Source organism: Symphalangus syndactylus, chromosome 16 (genome assembly GCF_028878055.3).
Source record: "Symphalangus syndactylus isolate Jambi chromosome 16, NHGRI_mSymSyn1-v2.1_pri, whole genome shotgun sequence".
Lineage (NCBI taxonomy): Eukaryota > Metazoa > Chordata > Mammalia > Primates > Hylobatidae > Symphalangus > Symphalangus syndactylus.
In genome coordinates, this window is record NC_072438.2 from 14,138,922 (window position 1) to 14,162,461 (window position 23,540).

Sequence of the window (23,540 nt, forward strand, 5' to 3'; positions counted from 1 at the left end):
CTGTGGTCTTGATCTCCTGACCTCGTGATCCGCCCGCCTCGGCCTCCCAAAGTGCTGGGATTACAAGCGTGAGCCACCGCGCCCAGCCTAGCTGTTACTCTTAACAGATTTTAATCCCTTTTACCAGAAAAACAGAATCTGGAGGTATCACTGTATATATAAAATTAAAGTCAGAAAGGGATTCCAAATCCTAGGGGTATGTATTTCTCAGCTAAGATCAGCTCTTGTCATTTATTGGTGTTTCCCTGGAAAGGACTAAGCAACAGATGGGGCAGGGGTAGGGAAGAAGGTGGGGAGCAGCAGACAGAGGGCGGAGTGCCTGTGAGAGGGCGAGTGAGGCAGGCGAGGCAAGCGGCAGTGGAAGGTGTGAAGGTGCTGGGTCTGCCTTGGGCGCGGGGATGGGGAGTCTTCCCAAGAAATGACGCGTCTGCTTGTGCTGTGTGATATGGGAGCAAAAGATCTGGACCCGTGCACTCTTGGTTGTTGGGTTCGTTGGTTCCCTCCTTACATCTTGTCTGCTCAGCCCGCTGTGTGGTAGGTGCTGAGGCTGCAGGAGCGACAGACGCCGTGCAGTTGTGCCGCAGCTTCCAGGTCAGCAGGCTGTGCCCACTCTGGCTGACTTCTGTGGATAAGCATGTCCAGCCCCGGGCAGTGTCTTTAATCTCTTGAGCCTCGGTTTCCTCATCTGTGAAATCACAATTAAGAGGCTGACATCTGAGTGTTATTTTCTGAATGAGAGAAAATATGTATCAAGCATCCCAGGACAGTGGCTGACACCTTGCAGGCAAGTGGTCAGTACAGGTTTGAGCATCCTGAATCTGGAAATTCAAAATGGTCCAATGAACATGTCCTTTGAGCATCATGTCAGCGCTAAAAAAGTGTTGGATTTTGGAGCATTCTAGATTTTGGATTTTTGGATTTGGGATGCTCAGGCAGTAAGTACATAATGCAAATATTCCAAATCCACCACCCCCCCCGCCCCCCCCACACACACACAAAATCAAAAGCAGAAACATTTCTGGTCCCAAGCATTTTGGAGAAGAGATCCTCAACCTGTACTAATAACAATCATAATTATTACTGTATTTATAACATATCATTTTACAAACAATGATTTATTTATTTGAGATAGCATCTCACTGTCGCCCAGGCTGGAGTGCAGTGCATGATGATGGCTCACTGTAGCCGCAACCTCCCGGGCTCGAGCAGTCCTCCCACCTCAGCCTCCCTAGCAGCTGGGACTATAGGCATGCACCATCATGCCTGGCTAATTTTTGTATTTTTTTTTGTAGAGATGGGATTTTGCCATGTTACCCAGGCTGGTCTTGAGCTCCTGGCTTTAAGCAATCCTCGCACCATGGCTATTTTTATTATTATTGGAAAGAGAATTCTCTGTGAATTCTCTTTTTGTTTAAAGAATTCGCTTTTCCTTAAAGTAGCAAAGACAGATACCAATGGGCTTTCCTTTCCAAAAGACGAGAATTAAAATTACGGCCAGTGCTGTAAGCCCACAAGCCTAGGTTATATTACTGTGCTGTTGTGTAAGTACTAGTTTTCTCTAATGCAAGATGGAGACCTTACAGCAGAAATTTACAATTCCTGAAGGTAGATAAGATTTTCTAAAATAAAAGTTCAGGAGCTTTTACTTAAGTATTAATTTGAGGGAGAAATATTTTAGTGAATTTGAGAGTTACCTAGTCACTCGCACAGTGCCGATTCTTTCTTATTTCTAGGGCACAGCAGGAGTGAAGATCAGTCATTCTCTGAGGAGGGTAGTTTCTCATACTTCTTTTTAAGTGTCTAAAATGCCATGGTGGTTAGACTTTGGACCCTTGTTTTCTTTTTTTTCGAGATGGAGTCTTGCTCTGTTGCCCAGGCTGGAGTGCAGTGTGGCGATCTTGGCTCACTGCAACCTCTGCCTCCCGGATTTAAACAATTCTCCTGCCTCAGCCTCCTGAGTAGCTGGGATTACAGGCACCTACCACCATGCTCGGCTGATTTTTGTATTCTTAGTAGAGATGGGGTTTCATCATGTTGGCCAGGCTGGTCTCGAACTCTTGACCTTGTGATCCGCCCGCCTCGGTCTCCCAAAGTGCTGGGATTACAGGCATGAGCCACTGTGCCCGGCCCAAGGACCCTTGTTGCGTTAGCTTGTGTTTTGTGAGTGGCAGCCCAGGAAACAGTGGGGACAGATGCAGGCCGTGTTAGGGGCATGTGCACGGACTGGATCTCTCCTGATAGTGAGGGAGAGTTGAGTGATTCCACAGTGGTGTGTGGGGCTGCCATTCAGTGGTACATTTGAGGGACTCTCTCTGCCCAGAGATTCGCATGTCCTTTATCCTTTGGGAGGACATGGGGTCGGCTCTCAATGGAATTTTGGAAGAGGTAAAGTTGGCTTTGTTGTCTGTGGACCTGTAGCTTTATAAGAATGCTGGAATTGGACTCTCAGAGCTGGGGTGGGCACTGAAGGTTGTTCTGACGTGATGCCCTTGTTTTTCAGAGCTGGGGTGGGCACTGAAGGTTGTTCTGACGTGATGCCCTTGTTTTTCAGAGCTGGGGTGGGCACTGAAGGTTGTTCTGACGTGATGCCCTTGTTTTTCAGAGCTGGGGTGGGCACTGAAGGTTGTTCTGATGCGATGCCCTTGTTTTAGGTGAGGGAATGGGGACGAGGAGTCTTGGCAAGGTTGCAGAGGTGCAGGAACAAGCCCACCTTGGATGTGAGTGGCTGTGCGCCTGCGTCTTCCTCCCTTTGCCAGACTCTCTTATTTCCTGCCTGGCCTCTGCTTTCCCATGCGCCTGTTGGAAACCTGTCTTCCCTGTTGTTTACCTTTTAGAATTCCGTTAATTGTGCTCTCAGTGAATTCTTATTGGAAAGGATTGGAAAGACTTGATCCTCTAAAAGCAGTGGTGGTGACAGTTTGTTCATCTTTTCAGCCCTTCTCCTGTTTGACTTTAACAAGCCTGAAGTGTCTGAAACCCCTGTGGCCAATTTCAAGGATAAGTGGTATTTGAGAGTGGAGTGATTCTTTAGCAGTATTATTTTCTGAGGGGGTATTATTTCAAAATGAAAGTGGTTTTATTTTTTAAAATGACAACTATGCAGAAAACTCAAGCATTCCAGATTGCATATAGAAAGAGGCAACCACTATGAACACTTTTAGTGAATGACCTTCTGCCTTTGTATATACGTAAGCACAAACACTCACCTTTTATGTAAAGGGATCATAGTACACCTTTGTTCTTTCATGCAGCAGTATCTTGTAGAGGTTAATAAGGTAAGTGGCTGTACACATGCACTGGCCTTTTAAATGTCTGCCTGTGGATGTAGCAGTACATCTGAGCATTCTTCTCTTGAACATTTCGATTGTTTTTAGATTTTACTAAACAAACTTTTATTGAACATCCTTATGTGGTTTTTTTCATATGTGGTTTTTGACATATGTTTCTAGAAGTGGAATTATTGGATCTAAGGGCATACTCAAAAGGTTGTGCCAAGTACATGACCACCAATAGGGTTTGAAAGTGTCTGCTCAGAACCCCATCGATTTGGAGAGTAAGTTCCTTGGGGCACTGAGGAAAGGAGTCTGACCTGTACTAGTTCACAAACATTTGTTTGATTCAGCTATTTGTCATGCTTTTCCAGGACATGAATAGTTTGACCATGCTAAAAGGAAGTTGGAATACCCTGTGTTTCAGGAATAGAAGATACTCAGTGAATCAAGCAGCTGTTTTCCAAAAGCAGCCAGCAGAGATTTTAACTTGGATGTGGACTCCTGTACAGACCTTGCCTGGTGCCGGGCCCCGTGTATCAGGTTCTGTTGCGTCTATAGGAAGACATGAAGGACCTGGAGATGGTCCAGCCTAACACCACACTATGATGACAGTTTGGGAAGCCAGCCTTCTGATAGGAGTGCAAAGGAATTGGAGTTATTTAGCCTCGGGAACAAGGACTGGGGGCGGGAGGGAGGTAACTCTCTGTAAGTCCCTGAAGGAATATTGTGCAGATGGTCTGGAGTGAGTTCACTTCTTCATCTGGTGAGAGGAAGGAGTGGGATGAATCTGCAGTGGGTGATTAGTCATTCACAAAGGACTTCTTGGCTTCAGAGATGAGTTACATAGAAAGCGATGGAGTCGCACTTTCTGGAGAGTTTACGTTAAAAAAACACAACAGCCGCATACTTTCAATAGAACCTTGTTCTACTTGGAACTGTAACTGAGTAGATTTCAATTTGGGGCCTCTGCTCTGTTCCATTCCTTGTGAACATACCTCTTCCCAGCTTGTTTACAGAATCTAGTTAGTGGGAAATTGTTGCATGCTATTCATAGGAAAAAGGGGAGAGAGAAAGAATATGAATATTGAAAAGGTCTTTAGCAGGCAGACGTGTTTGAAAACTCCAGCTGGCAGTTACTAGTGTCTGATTTTGAGCAGATTTAGATTCTGAGCTTCAACTTCTGTATCTGTAAAATAGAAGGTAATAGAATACGTGCCCTGAAGGATTCCTGCATGGATTGATTAATGTTCCTGTGGCAGGTGCGGAAGTGTCTAGCACAGTGCTGGGCAGATTGCAGATGCTGGGCGAATGCTGGCTTTCCTGCCACTCAGCCGCCTCTGTTGGCAGAAGGACCAGTGAGAGACACACCAGCAAGTCCTGTAGATGGTCTGAGGAGGGAGAGGCTGGGGTGGATTAGAGCCATCAGGAACATTTAAGAAAAGAGGGGACTCGAGCACAGTCCTGAAGGCCAGGTGGGACGTAGATTGTCCCGAGGCATGGAGTGAGCCCCCAGCTCGTCCATATTCTAAGGCTATGGCTTCACAACCAGAGAGTTTCGGTCTCTGAGTTTGTTAAAAAATTGTGATGGGCCAGGCGCGGTGGCTCATGCCTGTAATCCCAGCACTTTGAGAGGCCGAGGCGGGCTGATCACGAGGTCAGACATTCGAGACCATCCTGGCTAACACGGTGAAACCCTGTCTCTACTAAAAATACAAAATTAGCCGGGTGTGGTGTCGGGCACCTGTAGTCCCAGTTACTTGGGAGGCTGAGGCAGGAGAATGGCATGAAACCAGGAGGCAGAGCTTGCAGTGAGCAGAGATTGCGCCACTGTACTCCAGCCTGGGCGACAGAGCGAGACTCCAACTCAAAAAAAAAAAAAAAAAAATTGTGACATGATTGGTTTTAATAAGGAATGGATTCCATCTCTAGAGAATAATTTCTACTTTGTTTTAGAAAGTGGCTCCCAGGTGATTTGCTTTTTTAAAGTTTTCCTGTCACACAGTAGGGATATGGTGAGAATGTGGGCAAGCCTCACTCGTGCACTCAGCCAGTGTGGCTCATCAGCTTGCTCTGTGATGAGTGCTGGGTGCGCCTGTGTCCCAGGAGCCCACCGCCTGTGGCAGGGCCATGGAGTCCCAGAGTCTGCGTCTGAGGCCTGCGAGGGTTGGTGTGTGTGGAGTGTGTGGGGATAAAGGGGAGTGCAGACACTGTCTCAGACCCCTGGGGCAGCATCTGAACAGGCCCAGTCCTGCATGGGGGAAGGGGAGTTCTGTGTCGTCGTTGCTCCAGTGAGACTGCTGCACACGCCGAACCTGGAGATCTGGTGTGGACTGGACGGCATGTGGCCGAGGCTGGGGCATGGATGTGCAAGGAAGTAAGAGAGACACATCGGGGTGGCCTTCCAAGCCTCTCTGTGGGATGAGGTTCTCTTTTGCCAAAGACTTTACAGAGGAAAGAGGAAAAGACTGGCCACACCTGTTAATTGGAAATCCAGAATTTCCTTCTAATGGTCATGCTAATTTCTGTGTTGCTTTTCCTTTCTTCCTCAGCCTCCTGACAGTGGGCCTCCACCATTGCCAACATCCTCCCTCCCAGAAGGTTATTATGAGGAAGCTGTGCCGCTGAGCCCCGGAAAAGCTCCGGAATACATCACATCAAGTGAGTGGCCAGCCCTGCCCAGCCATGCTCAGCCTTTGTGATTGGCAGGACTGTTGCAGAGCCTGTCCCCTTTCTGGGTCGGAAGGGGAACAGGGCATTATAAAACACTGTGGGCCAAGTACTTTTTGAACCCAAAGAGATTGTCAGTACAGGAAAGGTTTTGAGAAGGACACCGAGTGCCTCACACACAAGCCTCTATTCCGATTGCTGTCTTCCTTGACTCAAAGGTAGTGAAAGCTTATTGCTGTGGCAACAGGTATCAGCACGCGGAAGAGAAATGGCTCTTTGCGGTATATTTTTTGGGTGCATGCTACAGCCCCCGCTTCCTTAGTCTTCGATTCTCTTGGGCTTCACCCATCCTGCCACGATTAGAGCAGTTTCCACCAGGCTGGCTGTCGGGCCGGAAATAATTGGGTACAACACAAACAGGCGTCTCAGTCATAGACTTTTGGTTTTTTCTTTTTGGGGGGTACAGGTTCTATTAGACGATTTTTGCCTAAGCCCTGGTTCCCCTGGCCCCAGGCAGTGGTCTGTTGGTAGCACTCAGGAGTACCTGTTTGTTAGTACCCAGATCCAAGTGCAGATGAAGCATGACATGCTGATGTTGAATCTCTGGAATTCATTTTTGAATTGGTGGCTGTATGTTTCCTTTCAGTGTCTGTCAGGCAGGGAGCTACCATCTCATAAGAAAGTTGAGTACCTCAATGTATGTCAACTTATGGAATCCAGCTTGCTTTTTAAAAAGAAAGATAGCTAAGTGGAAAGTGACAGAGCGGTTGCTGACTGTACTCAGGAGGCTCCTGGTGCATTGATCTTCTGTGCGTGGTCTCCAGCCTTGTCTGTCTCCTGAGGGCAATGCTCTCCTTTTCCCCAAAGTTGTTATGCTGTTACCTGCCACATAGAGACTTTGCATTTCGGATCTTTCTCTCCTTGGCAGTCTACGAGCGCAGCTGTTCCACCAAAGCAGGATCCGTCTTGATGACTGGAAGGAGGTTGTTACAGGAGATTCCCCCGTTGGCATGCTTCTCTGAGTGTGGAGAAGGGCTGTGGAGAAGCCAGGCCAGCTGGACTGCGTGCCCCTGAGGGCGCCAGCTGCTCCTGCTTGCCTGTCTCCTCAGCTTCTGGAGCAGTTGAGGCACAGACCAGGCCGAATGTCAATACTTAGTTGTGCTCTGGATGAGAAAAGGGATAGTTCCGATAAGGTGGCTATGGATTTTTCAATTTTGACAATAATTTATCAACTATTTAAGAAGATAGTAGATTAATTAGAAAACAAATTAAATGTCTTGATATAACTCAGAACCTCATTGAGTTCCTTTATTTTTAATGGCAGTGAGTAAAGACAAGTATGTTTTCTTGTTGAGGGTATTTTCTAGCATTTGGAACGTCTGTCTCTGGCCTTTCCCCTGCAGTGTACTTTCAAGGCTGGAAACAGAGTGATCGTTTGATTTTGGGGGCTGTTGGTCATTTTCATTCTGAGGAGCTGCATGTAGCTGGTGGGTCACGGCCCCTTCAGTGGGGCTGTTCCTCAGCCGCTGACTCCAGAAGAAGAGGTGACTGAGGAACTCACGCCTGGGGAATGAGGAGACAGCAGTGATGGTGCACAGTGGCTTCTCCAATGACACGTCTGCTGTGGGACTCTCAGCTGATGGCCCCAGAACACAGCTGCCCCTCCCTTGAGCAACAGCCGTGGGTTGAGTTGTCAGCTCAGTTCAGGATCGTACCGCCTTCAGTTAGATACGAACTTTGAGATGGTTTTGTCAAACCTGTGTGGGTTATGGTCTCATCGGAGAAGCCAAACCATTTTGAATGTCACGGAGGGAAGAGTTTATTGAAGGAATGAGGGTGTGTGCAGTTGTGAGAACTTCTTCCCTGGAAGAAGCACAGGCAGTTTCTGCTGTGTCTGGTCGGGCCGGCAGCTGGGAAGAAAGCTGGATGAGGATTAGGGAAGAGGAGGGACAGACAGACGGGAGCCTGCGTCTCTCCTGAGGGCACAGGTGACCAGCAGCAGCCCACGTGAGCTGCGGCAGTCCCTGTCCCCGCGTCCACCTGCAGAGTCTGGGGCCACTGCTCCCCTCTGCCCTCCACATCACTCCCAGATTTCACTCAGGGCCACTCTAGCCCGGAATCATCTAAGAAAGGGAATTTTGAGAAGTGTGATTCCAGCCTTGCTAGGCTGATACAGTAGAAAACCACCACAGTTTGTCTTTGGTCAACTTGGCACCCATGCATACCTCTTTTAGCCACACTGAGTTTCCAAGTAGAGATAGGCAGCGCGTGCTTGAGCCTAACGTGATTCACCATCGCCCGGGTGATGGGAAATTCCCCAGCTCCCCGCAGAGGAGACAGAGCCCCTTTGTCCAACGTTTGGGTGACATCCATTCTCTTCTAGAGCCTGTAACCTAAATTCCGAGGTACTCATACAAGGTTGAATCCTGTTAGCCCTTCTTATGTGAGATGGTAGGGGCCTGGGAGAGGGGGGAGGAAGAATTCGTTTCTATGTACACAGTTATATTCTTATCAAAACAAGGAAGAAAAGCCTGTAACAGGTTCAGTCTCCACACCTGGTCGGTGTTCATGGTAGAATTTACCACTTCCTTCTACTGCCCCTTTCATATTCCCGCTGCTCCCAGCAAACCCCTTGGTTGGTCGTGGGTTTTTTCTTGGTGGGTGATCCAACTTCCTTTCTTGAAAGGTCTGGACCTTCAGTAGCACTTCTGTATTGGATAGTCATGACTTTTCATTAACTTTAATCAGAGGGTGTGAGAACACAGAGGGGCACTCGGGGTCTTCCAGGTCCCCTGCGTGTTCTTCCTTACTCCCACTGTGGGGTAACGGCTTCCTCACGATTGGGGTCCGTCACCTCAGCCACTGCAGGAGCCGCTTCTTTGCCTGTTACTGACACGAGGAGCCCGGTGTGGGCAGGTGGCAGCTCCTGCTTTCAGTTTAATGAAACCATTGCCATATCTTGCCCTTAGACCAGTGCGGTCCAGCATTTTAGGGAAGGAAAGCAAGCATTTTGTTAGTGGGTCACTAGGGGTAATAGTGAGAGGAGGCTCCTCTTGTTTCACCCCTTGATTCTTGGGCTGTGAATCTGGGCTGTGGGAGAAACAGTACCACCAAGTCAGAACATATAGTGCCAGAAGATACTCTGAAGTCTCTTGCCCCCAAGCCCACAAGGTGTCACCAGTTGGCTGGCACTATAATTGGATATTCAAAAAAAATTATTTTGACCTATTGGGTAAGCGACTTCAGGGTGCTGGAGTCTGTGGCAAGATCAGTGAATTTCCTGAGCACAGACCCATTATTGTGTACTTCATTTACTGTAAATGAGTTCCCTGGTCAGGAGCAATGGTGTGGGGATCCCATCATGGATAACAGGACGTTCTTTAAGGCCCTGTGGACCCAGAAGGCAAATTTATTTTAATAATCTCTTCATAATGGAAGTGGACCAGTAATAACAACCTGCCATTAGGTGCCAGCTGATATCCCAGGGATGGTGTCAGGGCGTGGGGGTGGGGTAAGGAGGTTGATGCCATCTGCTGTTGGCAGGTAGGGTACTCGGAAGTACCTGGAGTCGGATTAATTTCCATGAGTGAAGTCCGTGTTGCTGAGTTGATGCATAACCTCTATTCCTGCCATCATGTCCACATCTACATGAGCCCATTTGGACAAGAAGTCTGGGGAATGAGGCTGACTGATGTAGCTACAGTGGGTTGTGGTATTTACCCGAGTATCAAGATCCTCTTCTGCTGAGTTCTGTTCATATCATGTGCCCATTTGTGAAGGTCTGTTGACAGCATCTTCTGCAGACCAGTTGGTTGCTACCTGTTTTTTAATCATCTTCCTCTCCATTGTCGACCATCCAACCAAACCATTAGGCAGCATTCATGAATGATTGTTGAGGGAGGAGGCAGCGCACAGGACTAAGGGCTACTTGCTTGCTCATGTCTTCTGGAGTGGATGGAGCCTGCTGTCACACACCCGCTTTGACTTGAGGATGGAGTGCCCCTTCATGGGTCAGAGAGCTGGTGGGCCATGCAGGGCGGCTCAGGTTTCCTTTTCTTTTGGTGTCCCATGGTGAAGCATTATGTCTCTGCCAGGGCTTCACTAGCCAGAAGTAGTTCCTCAGAAGTAAGATGGTTTTCTGTAAAGGATGGTGTAGCTGTGCTCCAGACTCCCAGAGGTCCACCCTCGCCTTTCCTGGGTGAGCCTGCCAGAGTGTCCATACCAACCTGCGCAACAGTGAGGGTTTCATCAGAAAAGCAGAACCATTACGATGGGGATAGAAGACTTATTCTAGATTAGCCTTGCACACTTGCAGGAGCTGTTGAAGTCAGTGGGTGGCTGTGGCCTGAGCACCTGGTAGGACCCATCATCTGGAAGGAAAGCTGGCTGTGAAGCGCAGGAGGTCAAGGGTAAATGAAAATCCATGAGGTCAAACTGCAACTCATCTATGACTTCCTCCAGACTCAGTGACACAAGTGACCCACACAAGATGCAGGTGCGCTTGGCTCTGGAGCTGTCCAAAACACGGAAGCGGGAGAGCCTCCAGCAAGCAGCTGGGGGACCTGAGCCCATGGCTGCCCCATGCCAGCAGGGTGCGCAACATGCCAGAACTTCCACAGGGCCTGGCGCCCTGTGCTGGCCTCAGAGATGGGCATGCTGTTTCCTTCTCTCCTTCCAGGTTCCTCACAGTTTCTCCTGTAGCCAGACCATACAGAGCAATGGAAGTGGTGTTCCAGTTAGCTACGTTGACATAGCAGAAACTGACTACAATGCTCGTTGGGTGTTTTGGTTTCAGACGCAGATTTCAGTTTTATTTTCAGCTTTCTAATTCCTCTGTTTTGCCCTCTTCCCTCTCCCTCCTCCAGGGGGATTGGTTGAAATGGCATTTCTGATGTTATGGGGTGTGGGTGTGTGTGTGTGAATGAAATACATTATGTAATGCCGCTGGTGTTTGGAGATGAGCACTCACTTCCTCAGGCCCCGATGTTGGATGGTCATGTGCACAGGTACATTACACCTGCTTCTCGAGTTTCAGGTTCACAGGGAGCTATCCTGTGTCCTTCATTTTATCCTCACAGTAACTCTCAGAGAGACGAGATTATCTTAAAGACACTGAGTCTCAATTTCAGTGACTTACTATATTCCTCTAGAGTGAGATCTCAGACTTAGACTGGCCATTTTCAAACATAAGTCAGATCTCTGCTCTGTTCACAACCTTCTGGTGGCTTCCCATCCCACTCAAAAGAAAGTTAAAGCCAAAGTTCGTCTAAGAGCTTCTCTCCTCGTCCCTTTACCTACCACCTGTTCCTTCCCTGCTCACTGCCCTCCATCCCCCACCTTGGCCCCTTTTACACGATCACAGCGGCATGAAAGAGTGGAGAATCTGTGATGCAGAAGGAGAGTCATTGTTCAAAACTTTGTGACCCTTAAATAGCTCTTGTATTTTGATCCTGTAAGAATCTCAAGTAGAAAAGTGTTGAATGATATTGCAAAGTGAGGATGTGAGATGGAGAACCTTTCTCTGCACTCCAAATGCCTTGCCTTCCACAGAGTTGTGTGGGGCAGCCGGAAGGATCGAGGGGCAAGCACTTTGTGAGTCTGAAAATGCTAGACACAGCTGCAGAGCACCATCATCATTCTTATGAAACGACATTAAGACCTGAGGGAGCAGCTCTAGGAAGTAGCCATACTTCATCATTATGTTATTTGGACACATCCCTACCCTCTGATAGCCCGTTTGTCGTCTCTTTCCCCCTCACCGGAGTGTGATAACAAAGAGGGCCAAGGCTTTTGTCTGTTTTGCATCTGGCAGGTAATATGTGCTCAATAAACACTTACTGAATAGATGAAGGGCTGTGCTTTTTCCACTCCTTTCCTTTGTTCTGTTGATTTTTCTATGCCGAATTTCAATACAAGTTTTTTTTTTTTAATTGTGAAACATCTAATATTGTGCTTGCTCAGCCTTGGGCCCAGAACTAGAACTCCAAGAGAAATGAGGGCCACAGCTCCTGCCCTAGAGGAGCCGTGTTTGTTTTCTGCCAGTCTCTCACTCTCCCCTCCCTCTGAAAAGTGAGGTCAGAAACCAAGAGAGAGGCCTGATGGGTCTCCTGCTTATGGCCTCAGCAAAGCCAGTGCATTGAAATGAAAAGGCAGGGTCTGCGTGGCCCTCCAGTCCCCTTGAGAACACTTGCTTGTCACTTAACTTTTGTCTGTGGTTCGTGTGCCTTTTAAAGATAGATTCTTGTGGAATTTGGGTGGAGAGAAGGCATGGCCCCTTGGAAAGTCGTGACGCCCTGCCTTCTCAGGGCACCGTTCCTGCCTCTGATATGCCTGATGTGCAGTGTGTGTGGTATCGCTGTTGCTTTTATGCAGTTTTTTTCTGGAGTGAACATTTTATAGTTAAAAATAGTTTACTGGAGTGTTGTGTAATTTCATCAGAACGACACTAGGATAGCAATTCCTGTCCATGAAACTAGTTTCTGGTGAAGAAGAGTGCGGTGGTGAATTTGAGGTGTGAAGTTGACTAGATTAGTGGGACCTAAGGAACTGGTGAAGCATTATTTTTGGGTGTGTCTGTGAGGTGTTTCCAGAGGACAGTGGCCTGTGGGTCTGAGTGGCCCACATGGGGAAGACCCACCCTCAGTGTGGGCAGCACCATCCGACCGGCTGGAGGCCCAGAGAGAACAGAAACAGGAAAGGCACATGGGCCTCTCTTTTCCCTGAGCTGGGAGACATCTTTCTCTCTTGGGCGTCAGAACTTCAGGCATCCCAGCCTTGGGACCCCAGGACTTATACCAGCACCACTGCCCTCCCCCACTTCCCCACCTCCTGGATTCTCAGACCTTCATCTCAGACTGAGAGTTTCACCATCTGCCTCCCTGGTGCTGAGGCTTTTGGACTCGAACTGAGCCACACTATGAGCATCCCAGGGTCTCCAGCTGGTAGACGGCTTGTTGTGGGATTTCTCAGTCTCCATAATTGCATGAGCCATTCCCCCTAATAAATCCCTCCCTCTCTTCCTTCCTTCCCTCCCTCCCTCCCTTCCTTCTTTCCTTCCCTCCCTCCTTCCAACCCCTCACCCATCCACCTGTCCATCCATTCATACATCCATCCATCCGTCCGCCTGAGCATCTGTCTATCCATCTATCTATCTAATCTATTAATCTCCTATGGCTTCTATTTCCCTAGAGAGTCCTGACTGATACAAAGAGCATTTCCTAATCACCAATGTCCTTTCAACAGAGTTCACATGGTTCTGTTGTTGGCCCTTTGGTCTGCTGCCTTACTCTACACAAAGTGTAGACATCTGAATGGGATGGGCCTGATGGTATCTAATCAGTGCCCCCCCCCCCAGTACCCCTGAAATAAAACATTCCTGTTCATCTCTCTGTGAATACCTGTACCACTTACTACAAGACTAGAAGGCAATCAGGAATTTCTTTCCCTGCTCCCCATTTCTGAGTTGTTCATAATTTTTCACAAAGCATTCATTACCTCTTAATGTAATCCAAAACCCCAGGCCCCCAGACGGTGAACTTCTCAAAGTCCTAGACCACAGCTCTGGCTGGTGGAGCTACCAAGCAATATCCTGAGTGAGAGTCTCTTCTCTTGATTGGGTCATCGCTAAGCATACTTTCTGGAGAGTTCTCTTGATTGGGTCATTGCTAAGCACACTTTCTGGAGAGTTCTCTTGATTGGGTCATCACTAAGCATACTTTCTGGAGAGTTCTCTTGATTGGGACACCGCTAAGCATACTTTCCAGAGAGTTCATTATCCTTTACGCTTGATGACTTCTGGCTGTTCCTTGTTTGCTGCTAAGTTGGCTGGTTTTTCTAAAAACGAGTCTGTCATTTCTACACTCTTAGAAGAAGGCAAGACAATGAACTTAATCGTCTTTTTCGGCCGGGCGCAGTGGCTCAAGCCTGTAATCCCAGCACTTTGGGAGGCCGAGGCGGGTGGATCACGAGGTCAGGAGATGAGACCATCCTGGCTAACACAGTGAAACTCTGTCTCTACTAAAAATACAAAAAAATTAGCCGGGCGTGGTGGTGGGCGCCTGTAGTTCCCGCTACTCCGGAGGCTGAGGCAGGAGAATGGCGTGAACCCGGGAGGCCGGAGCTTGCAGTGAGCCGAGATCGTGCCACTGCACTCCAGCCTGGGCGACAGAGCGAGACTCCGTCTCAAAAAAAAAAAAAAAAAAGAAAAATTGTCTTTTTCATAGCTGTAGACCTCAACTCATTCCCAAGGATGAAAGGGCTACTAGAACATAGTTTACTTTTTCCATTTAAAATCAAAAGGCCTGGGTTCACGTTTCAGTCCTGTCATTCACCAAGCCTATGCTCCTGGATGAATCTCGTAGTCTTTGAGCCTCATTCTTCCTTTTCTCTGAATAAGACTAATGTCTTATGTGCCCCATCTCCAAGTGGCTGGGAGGTCCGGTGAGATGGTGGATGTGAGAAACCTTTGTAAATTTGGAGCAGGCCTGGCTTTTCATGGCTTTATCCTAGCACCTGCTATGTCAACATAGATAATTTTTAAAAAGTGCCTGGCATAGAGTAGAGCTCACAACATATTTGTCGAATGAGTGAAATCAAAGGTAGTTTTCCCATTTATAACTAACTGACTCATTAAATCTTTACTTCATTATTTACTGAACTTGCTGTTCCAGCAAGTGGGCTGAGCCCTGAGGGCCGTGTGGTCCTCCACGCCACTATGAGAATCATCTTTCTGAAATAAAGCTAGGATGATGTCCGCGGCCCCTCCAGAACCCCTCAGTTTACACTGGATCGTAGCACAGCACGCGATCTGCGGTCTGGCCTCTGCCCGTCTTCTCATTCCATATTCCATTGTTTCCTGCCACATACCCTTGTTCTAGCCACGCTCACTGTTTTAAAAACCCTCTTGTTGTAAAATACATTTACCAGAAAGTGCATAAAATATGAGTATATGCTCAATGATTTATCATAAAGAAGCCACCTGTGTAACCACCATGCAGGTCGAGGGTAGAACACTGTCAGCCCCTGAAGCCCCCTGCCCCTTCCTAGCACAGCCAAGGGTAACCACCGACGTCACTTTGTGGCCTCGCTCACATGCTGTCCAGAAGCTGAAAGGACCCGCTGCGCCTTGGAGCATTTGATGCTTGTCAGTGCTTTCGCTCATCGCATTTCTCCTCCTCAGACTTTTTCCTCTGGTTGGCAACAGCTTGTCTCGAGGCCTGGCTCTAAAGTGACGTCTTCTCTGCCGTCTTTCCTGTGCCCCTGCGTGTGCTGCCCCCTCGTGCCTGGCTCCGTGACAGCTTGCATTTTGCCCTAGATTGTAAAGATCTCGCCCCCCAACCCCCGTGCCATCCAGCAGAGCTTTGGCAGCTGGGGGAGTGTTTTTCCTCTGGGCCCCAGTATCCACTTGACATGTGGGACTTGAATGAAAATTGAAATGTAAGTAGCCACCTGTGGCTGCCCTGTGAAGCGGGGGGTGCTGGGTGGGTGTAGGTGCTGATGGGTGTTTGGGGTGTGTTGGAGGGAGATTGGAGCCAGTGAGAACGACCCACCTGTGGGCGGAGGGGTGATGTGAAGCAGGGGGAGAATTGGGGCAGAGACCTGTGACCCAGACCAGGGCGTTCTGTTCGCCTCCAACCTTGGAGTCAGCCCCTCATCGCATCCCTCATGGCCTCTGAGCTGCTCCTGTCTCTTGCCTCGTCCCTTCTTCAGCCCATTCCTAGTGCCATTGCCAAAGTTACCTCTTCAATCTCCTTAGCTTTTGCTTAAAATCCTTCCTGGAATTAAAAATAATAATAATCATCATCATCATCTTGTTCTGTTGCCCAGGCTGGGATCACAGCTCACTGCAGCCTCGGACTCTGGGGCTCAAGTGATCCTCCTGCCTCAGCCTCTTGAGTAGCTGGGACCACAGGCGTGCCCCACCATACCCGGCTAGCTTTTTACATTTTATAGAGATAGGGTCTTGCTATGTTGCCCAGGCTTGGTCTTGAACTTCTGGGCTCAAGCGATCTGCCCGCCTTGGCCTCCTAAAGGGCTGGGATTACAGGTGTGAGCCACCACACCTGGCCTTCTGGACGACTTTTCATTGTTGAAAATTCAACTTGCCAGGCGTGGTGGCTCACGCTTGTAATCCCAGCACTTTGGGAGGCCGAGGCGGGCGATCACGAGGTCAGGAGATCGAGACCATGGTGAAACCCCGTCTCTACTAAAAAATACAAAAAAATTAGCCAGGCATGGTGGCGGGCGCCTGTAGTCCCAGCTACTTGGAGAGGCTGAGGCAGGAGAATGGCGTGAACCCGGGAGGCGGAGCTTGCAGTGAGCCGAGATTGCGCCACTGCACTCCAGCCTGGGCGACAGAGCGAGACTCCATCTCAAAAAAAAAAAAAAGAAAATTCAACTTAAACTTTGAATCTTTCTGTTCCTCCCTGTTAGTATTGAATCTTTGCAAGGAAATTACAAGACAAACATGATTACTGAGTACAACTTAAACTCCAGTTTCCAGCAAGTAAAAACCTGAGTTCTGTTCTGTGTAGACTCTGCCATTTTTGGCACTGCTGCTACATTGCACAGTATTGCAACCGCATTGGCCATTGTTCTCCTTATCATTCATTTATCACTTAGGTGTTCATTCCTTAAGTATGTTTTGAAAAAGAAACGTGTTCCAGATGATTCTGGGGGCTGAGGGGAATTCAGAGATGAATCAGATCCTGTCTCAGGGAGCTTATCATCCAGCGCAGCTGAATGTAATGAGAGGAATGACGGGCGCTGGTATTTAGGAAGTGCTTTTACTATGCCATTCGCCCTTCCAAGGGCTTTGCCAGTATAATTTAAAGACACTTAACAGCGCTTCCTCCTACAGTTATTTGGGTACTTGCCCCATGTCAGGTACTTTGTTCGGTGCAGATGGTCTCCTTTTCTTCAGGGGGCTTACAGCCTGCAGTGGGGCCAGTGTTGAGGTGCGCTGCGATCCGCTCTGTGTTGGGCCGTGTGGAGACTCAGAGGAAGGGCATTTGACCCAGTGTATTAGTCTGCTCAAGCCGCAGTGACAAATGCCACCGAGTGGGGGGCTTCCACAGCAGAAGCTCATCAGTCCTGGAGTCCAGGTTAGACTGCCAGCACGGTTGGGTTCTGGTGAGGCCTCTTCCTGGCTTTTAGATGGCTGAGTCCTCACTGTGTCCTCACGTGGTGGGGACAGAGCTCTCTCTCTCTGTCTCTCTCACTCTCTCTTCTTATAAGACCACCAGACCTATGGGATTAGGACCCCACCCTTAAGACCTCATTTAACTTTAGTAACCTCCTAAAAGCCCTATCTCTACATGCAGTCGTTAAGGTTAGAGCTTCAACACTTGAATTTCGGCGGGGGGGGGGGGAGGAACACAGTTCAGTCCATAGCACCCAGCTTTGGTGATTCAGGGAGGGTTTGCTGGAGGAGGTGTCAGGAAGTTAAACCCCAGAAGATGAGAGCATTTACCAGGCAAAGGCAGGAGGGCGAGTGGATGGACAGGAAGCTTGCTAGAGGGCATGGCACATGCAGAGACCCTGAGGTGACAGAGGGGTGATGTGTTTGGGAAACTGTCAGTCACAGCAGTATACATGCCAGTGTGTCACAGAGTGAGGTGGGCACCATTAGAAGGACAGGTGTACATTTCTGTCAAAGTTCCAAGGATGCTCCAGAAGGGAGAGGTGGCTGTTGGTCGCATATTGAGTGTCAGGGATGTTGTGCACGTGGGGATGCCAGCAGGGAGAAGCAGATTGCAGCCTCAGGAGGACTTTGGCATAAAGGTGTGGACGCGGGAGGGCAAGGGACCTCCATGGGCAAGAGTTCCATGTGGTAGAACACACTGCAGAATGAGGATGGCGCTCGTCCAGCAAGAATGTGGCGAGGAGTCGGTGTCGGGTCAGCGTAGGGTCCCGTCCATATGAAACAGTCTAGAAACAGTTTCTATAAACACAGAATTTGTAGGCACTTCAACTTGTCATTGAGTTTCCACTGCCTGAGTCTTAGCATTTTTTTTTGTTTTTTTTTTTTTTTTGTTTTGGTTTTTTCCCTTAAGGAGCAGAAGTCCTTTTCTCATTCAGTTACTTGGTGATTAAAAATATGATGATGTGCTCTTGAGCCCATGGGTAAACTTCAAGGTAAAGGAGTCCATTTTACCAGTGTATGTTTATTTTTTACAGATTATGATTCTGATGCGATGAGCAGCTCTTATGAGTCATATGATGAAGAGGAGGAGGATGGGAAGGGGAAGAAAACCCGGCACCAGTGGCCCTCCGAGGAGGCCTCCATGGACCTGGTCAAGGATGCCAAAATCTGTGCCTTCCTGCTGCGGAAGAAGCGGTTCGGCCAGTGGACCAAGTTGCTCTGTGTCATCAAAGACACCAAACTGCTGGTAAGACATTTGGAATCGCTTGCATTTTTTGTAAGATTGCTGCACTCAAAAGCCATGGAGTTTATATCCAGTCATCATTAACATCAGCTGTGCAGGAAGGGCAGCACTCAGACCTCAGCCAGGTGCCCTGAGCTGGCCGCAGTCCCACGCCGGGGCCCCCACGCGCCATCAGGGAGCACTCGCCCATGTTGTGTGTTCAAGGTTGCTAGTTTCCCAGCTCCAAAAGCAGCCAGCAGACAAAATCATTCCCATTCCCGGGCAGTGCCTGTGGTTTGCGTCTGTGGAAATGCACAAGATTTTAACTTGCCAGGAGTAGCAAGATGGATTTTCTCATTTGTAGTGAGTCAGTGGATTCCTCAAAGCCAGCTCATAGAAGTGGGACGGGGAGCAGCCAGGAAAGGAAATTCTTTTGGAAAGCTTGGGGCCAATTCTTTTTTTTTTTTTTTTTTTTAATTTGAGAGGCAGAACAGGAAGACAAGTAAGGAATAGAGAAGCAGGGAAGGGGAGAACCTGGACCTTGCTGTGGGGTGAGTCCAGTGGAGGCCCCAGCAGGAAGGCTGCATTCCGGGAGGACGGTGTAGCATCCCTTCCTCCTCCCCACTCCCTCTCCACCTTCCTTCTTTTTCCTCCTGCCTTTTTTTAGAAACCATGGTTGGTTATTAGAATTACGAACTTTAAGAGTATGTTTTTGCCTTTTGTTCTTCCTTCAGATTAACCTTGGGGGAAACATTGCTCAAAATTATATCATTAATTAGAAAACGAGAATTTATGTTTCTGTAGAGCACTCTAGTGGAGTAGATAATCCTTTTTTGTTTGTTTTTTTTTTTTTTTTTTTTTTTTTTGTAAATCCAGGTTTCATCTTTTAATTGTGGGAATCTTTTTTTTTACTAAGTTCCTAGGATATTATATATTTTTTAATGTTTTTGTTCGGTTTTTTAAAACAGAGTACGTATTTTTTCCACAAGTGTGGCCTGAATTTCTCCCAGATTTAGAATGTGCCAAAAATGATGCTATGGGGAATATTACAAAATGAAAAAAAGAAGATTAATGTGGTCCTTATTTACAGTCTGATATAATGGCTACAAGATGTGGATATATTATATAAATGTTTTAGAAATACATAATCAACTTTCATTTAAAAGAGAAGCTTCCAAATCCAGTGAGGGAAGCTTCGCGGTTGTGCATAGGGATTAGCAGTTTGGGGTTCTGAGTCCCTGGTCCCTCTCCCCTGCCCTTCTCTCCCTCACCCCCTGACTTCTTCCCCCCCTCGCCTGCTTTGTCTTCCATTTGGGCCCGTGCCAGCTTTCCCCCTTCAAAACCAGGTTGATAATACCTACTACTAAGAGTAGTTGTGAATAAGAAGAAATTAGTGGAAAAGCAGGTGAAAGCACTGTCTTTGGTCAAATGCAGAATCAAAGTTAGTTATTTTTGTTATGAAGCTTTTTTCCTTTCAAAAATGACCTATCATTCAGGGGCCAGATGACCCCCATTGGCATAAAAAATAATGAACAGTGATAAAAAGCAAATACTTTCCAAGCTTAAATAGCACAGAAAAGAAAAAGCCATGTTCTCCCCCTAAATGTTCCCAGTCTGTCTTCCCACAAGTTGCCGCCATTAACAGCTTTTTTTGTATCTCCTTCTGGAACTTGTTCCTTCTGTGCTCAGGTAGTTCTGGGGTGGGTACTGCGATGCACCCAGATTCCCGCTTCAGGACTGAAGGTCACATTTCCTTGGCAGGGCTGGTGAGCCCATCTCGGGGACTGTCTGCATTGAAGAGGGGCCTAGAGCCCAAGGCTGAGCCCCCTCCCCAGGGGTCTGCATTCAGTGTGTGTGTGGGAGGTATAGGCCCAGACTCATTGGGCAGCTCTGATGGGGCCTTCCAGCCCCAGAGCTCTCATGGTGGTATCCCTGAGGCCACTCAAACTGGGCGTCTTTGCCCACCCCACTCCTCCCTCTCCTTGCTCCTGGTGGCGTCTTCACGACGCCCATTCATAAACCTCCTGCATGCTGCTGTCTGCTGTACAGGCGGCTTCCCAGGAAATCCAGCCTGCTAGGACTGCCAGATTGCAGCCTGTCCTATTGCTGATAGCATATCTCTTGTGAGGCATTTAACTTAAGGAAGAATGTGTTACAAAGTTCCCTTTCTGAAATGATAAGCATTTGAGATGGGGGGGTATGCTAATTACCTGATCTGATCGCTATACATTTTCTGTATCAAAACATCACTCTGTACCCCATAAATATGTACAGTTATTACATGTCGATTAAAAAGGTTTACACAATTTAAAATCAAAAAATAAAATTCCCTTTCCGATTCCTTCCATTGTACGATCAGTTGCCTTTCACCTTTGTTTTTATACATACTCAAAATGCAGAAAATCTCAAATGGTAAATATTCATAAAAATCTGAGGTTCGTTGAAGTATTTTTTTCTTCCTTTTCACATCGGTTTAGTTTTTAAAAAGGGGATGTATTTCTTATCTGTGTACTTCAAAGTCCTGGATTTAGAAGAGCAAAACAGGAAGGCCGGGCGCTGTGGCTCGGGCCTGTAATCCCAGCACTTTGGGAGGCTGAGGTGGGTGGATCATGAGGTCAGGAGTTCGAGACCAGCCTGGCCAATCCGGTGAAACCCTGTCTCTACTAAAAATACAAAAATTAGCTGGGTGTGGTGGCGCGCGCCTGTAGTCCCAGTTACTCGGGAGGCTGAGGCAGGAGAATCTCTTGAACCTGGGACGGGGAGGTTGCAGTGAGCCAAGATCGTGCCACTGAACTCCAGCCTGCGCAATGGAGAGAGACTTCATCTCAAACACACACACACACACACACATACACACACACACACAGCCTGGGCAATGGAGAGAGACTTCATCACACACACACACACACACACACACACACACACCTGGGACGGGGAGGTTGTAGTGAGCCAAGATCGTGCCACTGAACTCCAGCCTAGGCAATGGAGAGAGACTTCATGTCAAACACACACACACACACACACACACACACACACACACACACCCCAAAAACAAACCATGAAGGGACTCTAGAAATCACTTATGAAAATAACTATTCATTCCTTCCTTCATCAGAGAATGTTTAGAGTCAAGATGCAGGCTCTGCATGTGCACAGGTGGGGCTGGAGTCCTGGTCTGTCACTTTTCAGGTTGCCTGACTCTTCAGGCAGGTGACTTAACCAGCTGCACCTCGGTTTCATAATCTGCAGAATGAGCCACCATGCTGATTGAGGTGCGTGAAATGCCTCATATGATGCCAACATTAAGCACTTGGTAGCAGATGTTATTGTTGCTAATAACTTAATTCCATAAAATAATAATAACAATAACCAAAACACATTTTGCAAATGAGGAAACAGACTCAGGAAGTTTAAGAAACTCCCTGGGATGCAGATAAATTAGTCGCAGATCTAGGACCCAGATCTGCCCTCTTGGACTGTTAGGAGGTATGCTTTGGCCCCAAGTAGTACAGGTAAACAAATGGGGGTAGGGGAAGCTTTGGGCAAGGATTTGATTCTCAGTTTTACAGATAAAGATTAAGCAAGACCCATTTGAGTTAAGTCTCAGTTCTAACCTTACCAGTGGAAATCTTTAGAGTGAATGTCAGTTGTGTAGATGAATCAGCTTTGTACATTATGTATTGATATTATCCTCTTAGGAAAATAATTTGTGTCTTTCAGAAAGAGAAGACGAGATAGGCAGATGCCAAGCAATATTGGTTATTAAATAAAGTATCCAAATTATTACATTGTCTCTCATTAGGGCTGTGGAGTTGCAACAAATAGTATATTTTATATATTATTCACATCAATATAAATGTATTTTATATATACATTTAAATAAACATTTATGTTAAATATATATTTATGTGTGTGTTGGGTTTTTTTGTTTTGTTTTGTTTTGTTTTCTTTTGTTTGTTTGAGACAGAGTCTCTCTCTGTCACCCAGGCTGGAGTGCAGTGGTGCTATTATGGCTCACCGCAGCCTCAGGCTCCCAGGCTCAAGGGATCCTCCTGCCTCAGCCTCCCAAGCAGCTGGGACTACAGGACCATGCCACCATGCCTGGCTAATTTTTTGTGTTTTTAGTATAGATGGGGTTTCTCCATGTTGCCTAGGCTGATCTTGGACTCCTGGGCCTCAGCCTCCCAGAGTGTTGGGATTACAGGCGTGAGCCATCGTGCCCAGCCTATGTTTTTATTTATGTAAGTACATTCACGTAATTCAATGAAGAAACTCCACTGGATCATAAACTGTATCAGAGTAGGGACTTTTTGTGTTTGTTGAATCCTGTGATAGATGCTCAGTAAGTTTTTCTGAATCAGTGAATGGGTGTACTTTTTCACACTTGGAGGTGAAGTGTCTGAAGAGCACTGTGTGTGTATGTGTGAACCTGCTCATCTGCAGATTCAGACCTTCAGATGTCTTGCCCACACTCAGCATTTTCACGATGCTAGAGCTTCCTCAGTGTTTCTGTTTGAACTCCCTTATAATATCATTTGATTTGTTGTGTTGAATGCAGTGCTATAAAAGTTCCAAGGACCAGCAGCCTCAGATGGAACTGCCACTCCAAGGCTGCAACATTACGTACATCCCGAAAGACAGCAAAAAGAAGAAGCACGAGCTGAAGATTACTCAGCAGGGCACGGACCCGCTTGTTCTTGCTGTCCAGAGCAAGGAACAGGCTGAGCAGTGGCTGAAGGTGGGTTGTCTGCTGTGTTTCACAGCCATTTCAGTTCACGTGCCTTTCTGAGATCCATCTTAATTTTAATTCTTATTTTGTTCAAGCATAGGCAAGATGGATTCACCCGAAGAGTTTTGTCTTTAATAGCTAAATATTCTGATGACATGGAGGTTAATCAGAAACCCCGTGTCACTTTCACGCTTATCTTTAAAAGGCAGCTTGTCTCTGTTTGTAGGCTGCTTCAACAACTTTGTCTTTTACTTTTATTTTCTACAGTGTCACTTTATTGTGTCTGCATATGGATTCTTTTTAAATTTTATTCTGGTTGGGATTGGCTGGGCTTCTGAAATCTTGTGGATTTTTATCTTTCTAAGTTTTGGAAAAATTTTTTAGCCATTTTCTTAAAATACAGCTTTTCTCCCCGTTTCTCCTTCTTCCCTGAGACTACATTTAAATATATGTTAGACTTTCTCACTATACTTACTTCTCGTCTCTTTTTGTATTTACCAACCTTTT

The 23,540-nt window shown here is 47.3% G+C and overlaps 1 protein-coding gene across 5 annotated transcripts in view; it reads left to right on the forward strand.

Moving 5' to 3' along the window:
* The window catches only part of AFAP1 (actin filament associated protein 1), a 194,089-nt gene that overhangs the window by 79,301 nt on the left and 91,248 nt on the right, over positions 1–23,540 (forward strand). For all 5 annotated transcript variants that reach the window (XM_055245882.2, XM_055245880.2, XM_055245881.2 and 2 more), the window contains exons 4-6: positions 5,822–5,930; positions 18,117–18,328; positions 22,863–23,042. In XM_055245882.2, the coding sequence (XP_055101857.1) occupies positions 5,822–5,930; positions 18,117–18,328; positions 22,863–23,042 (501 nt within the window). The remainder of the gene's footprint in view (positions 1–5,821; positions 5,931–18,116; positions 18,329–22,862; positions 23,043–23,540) is intronic.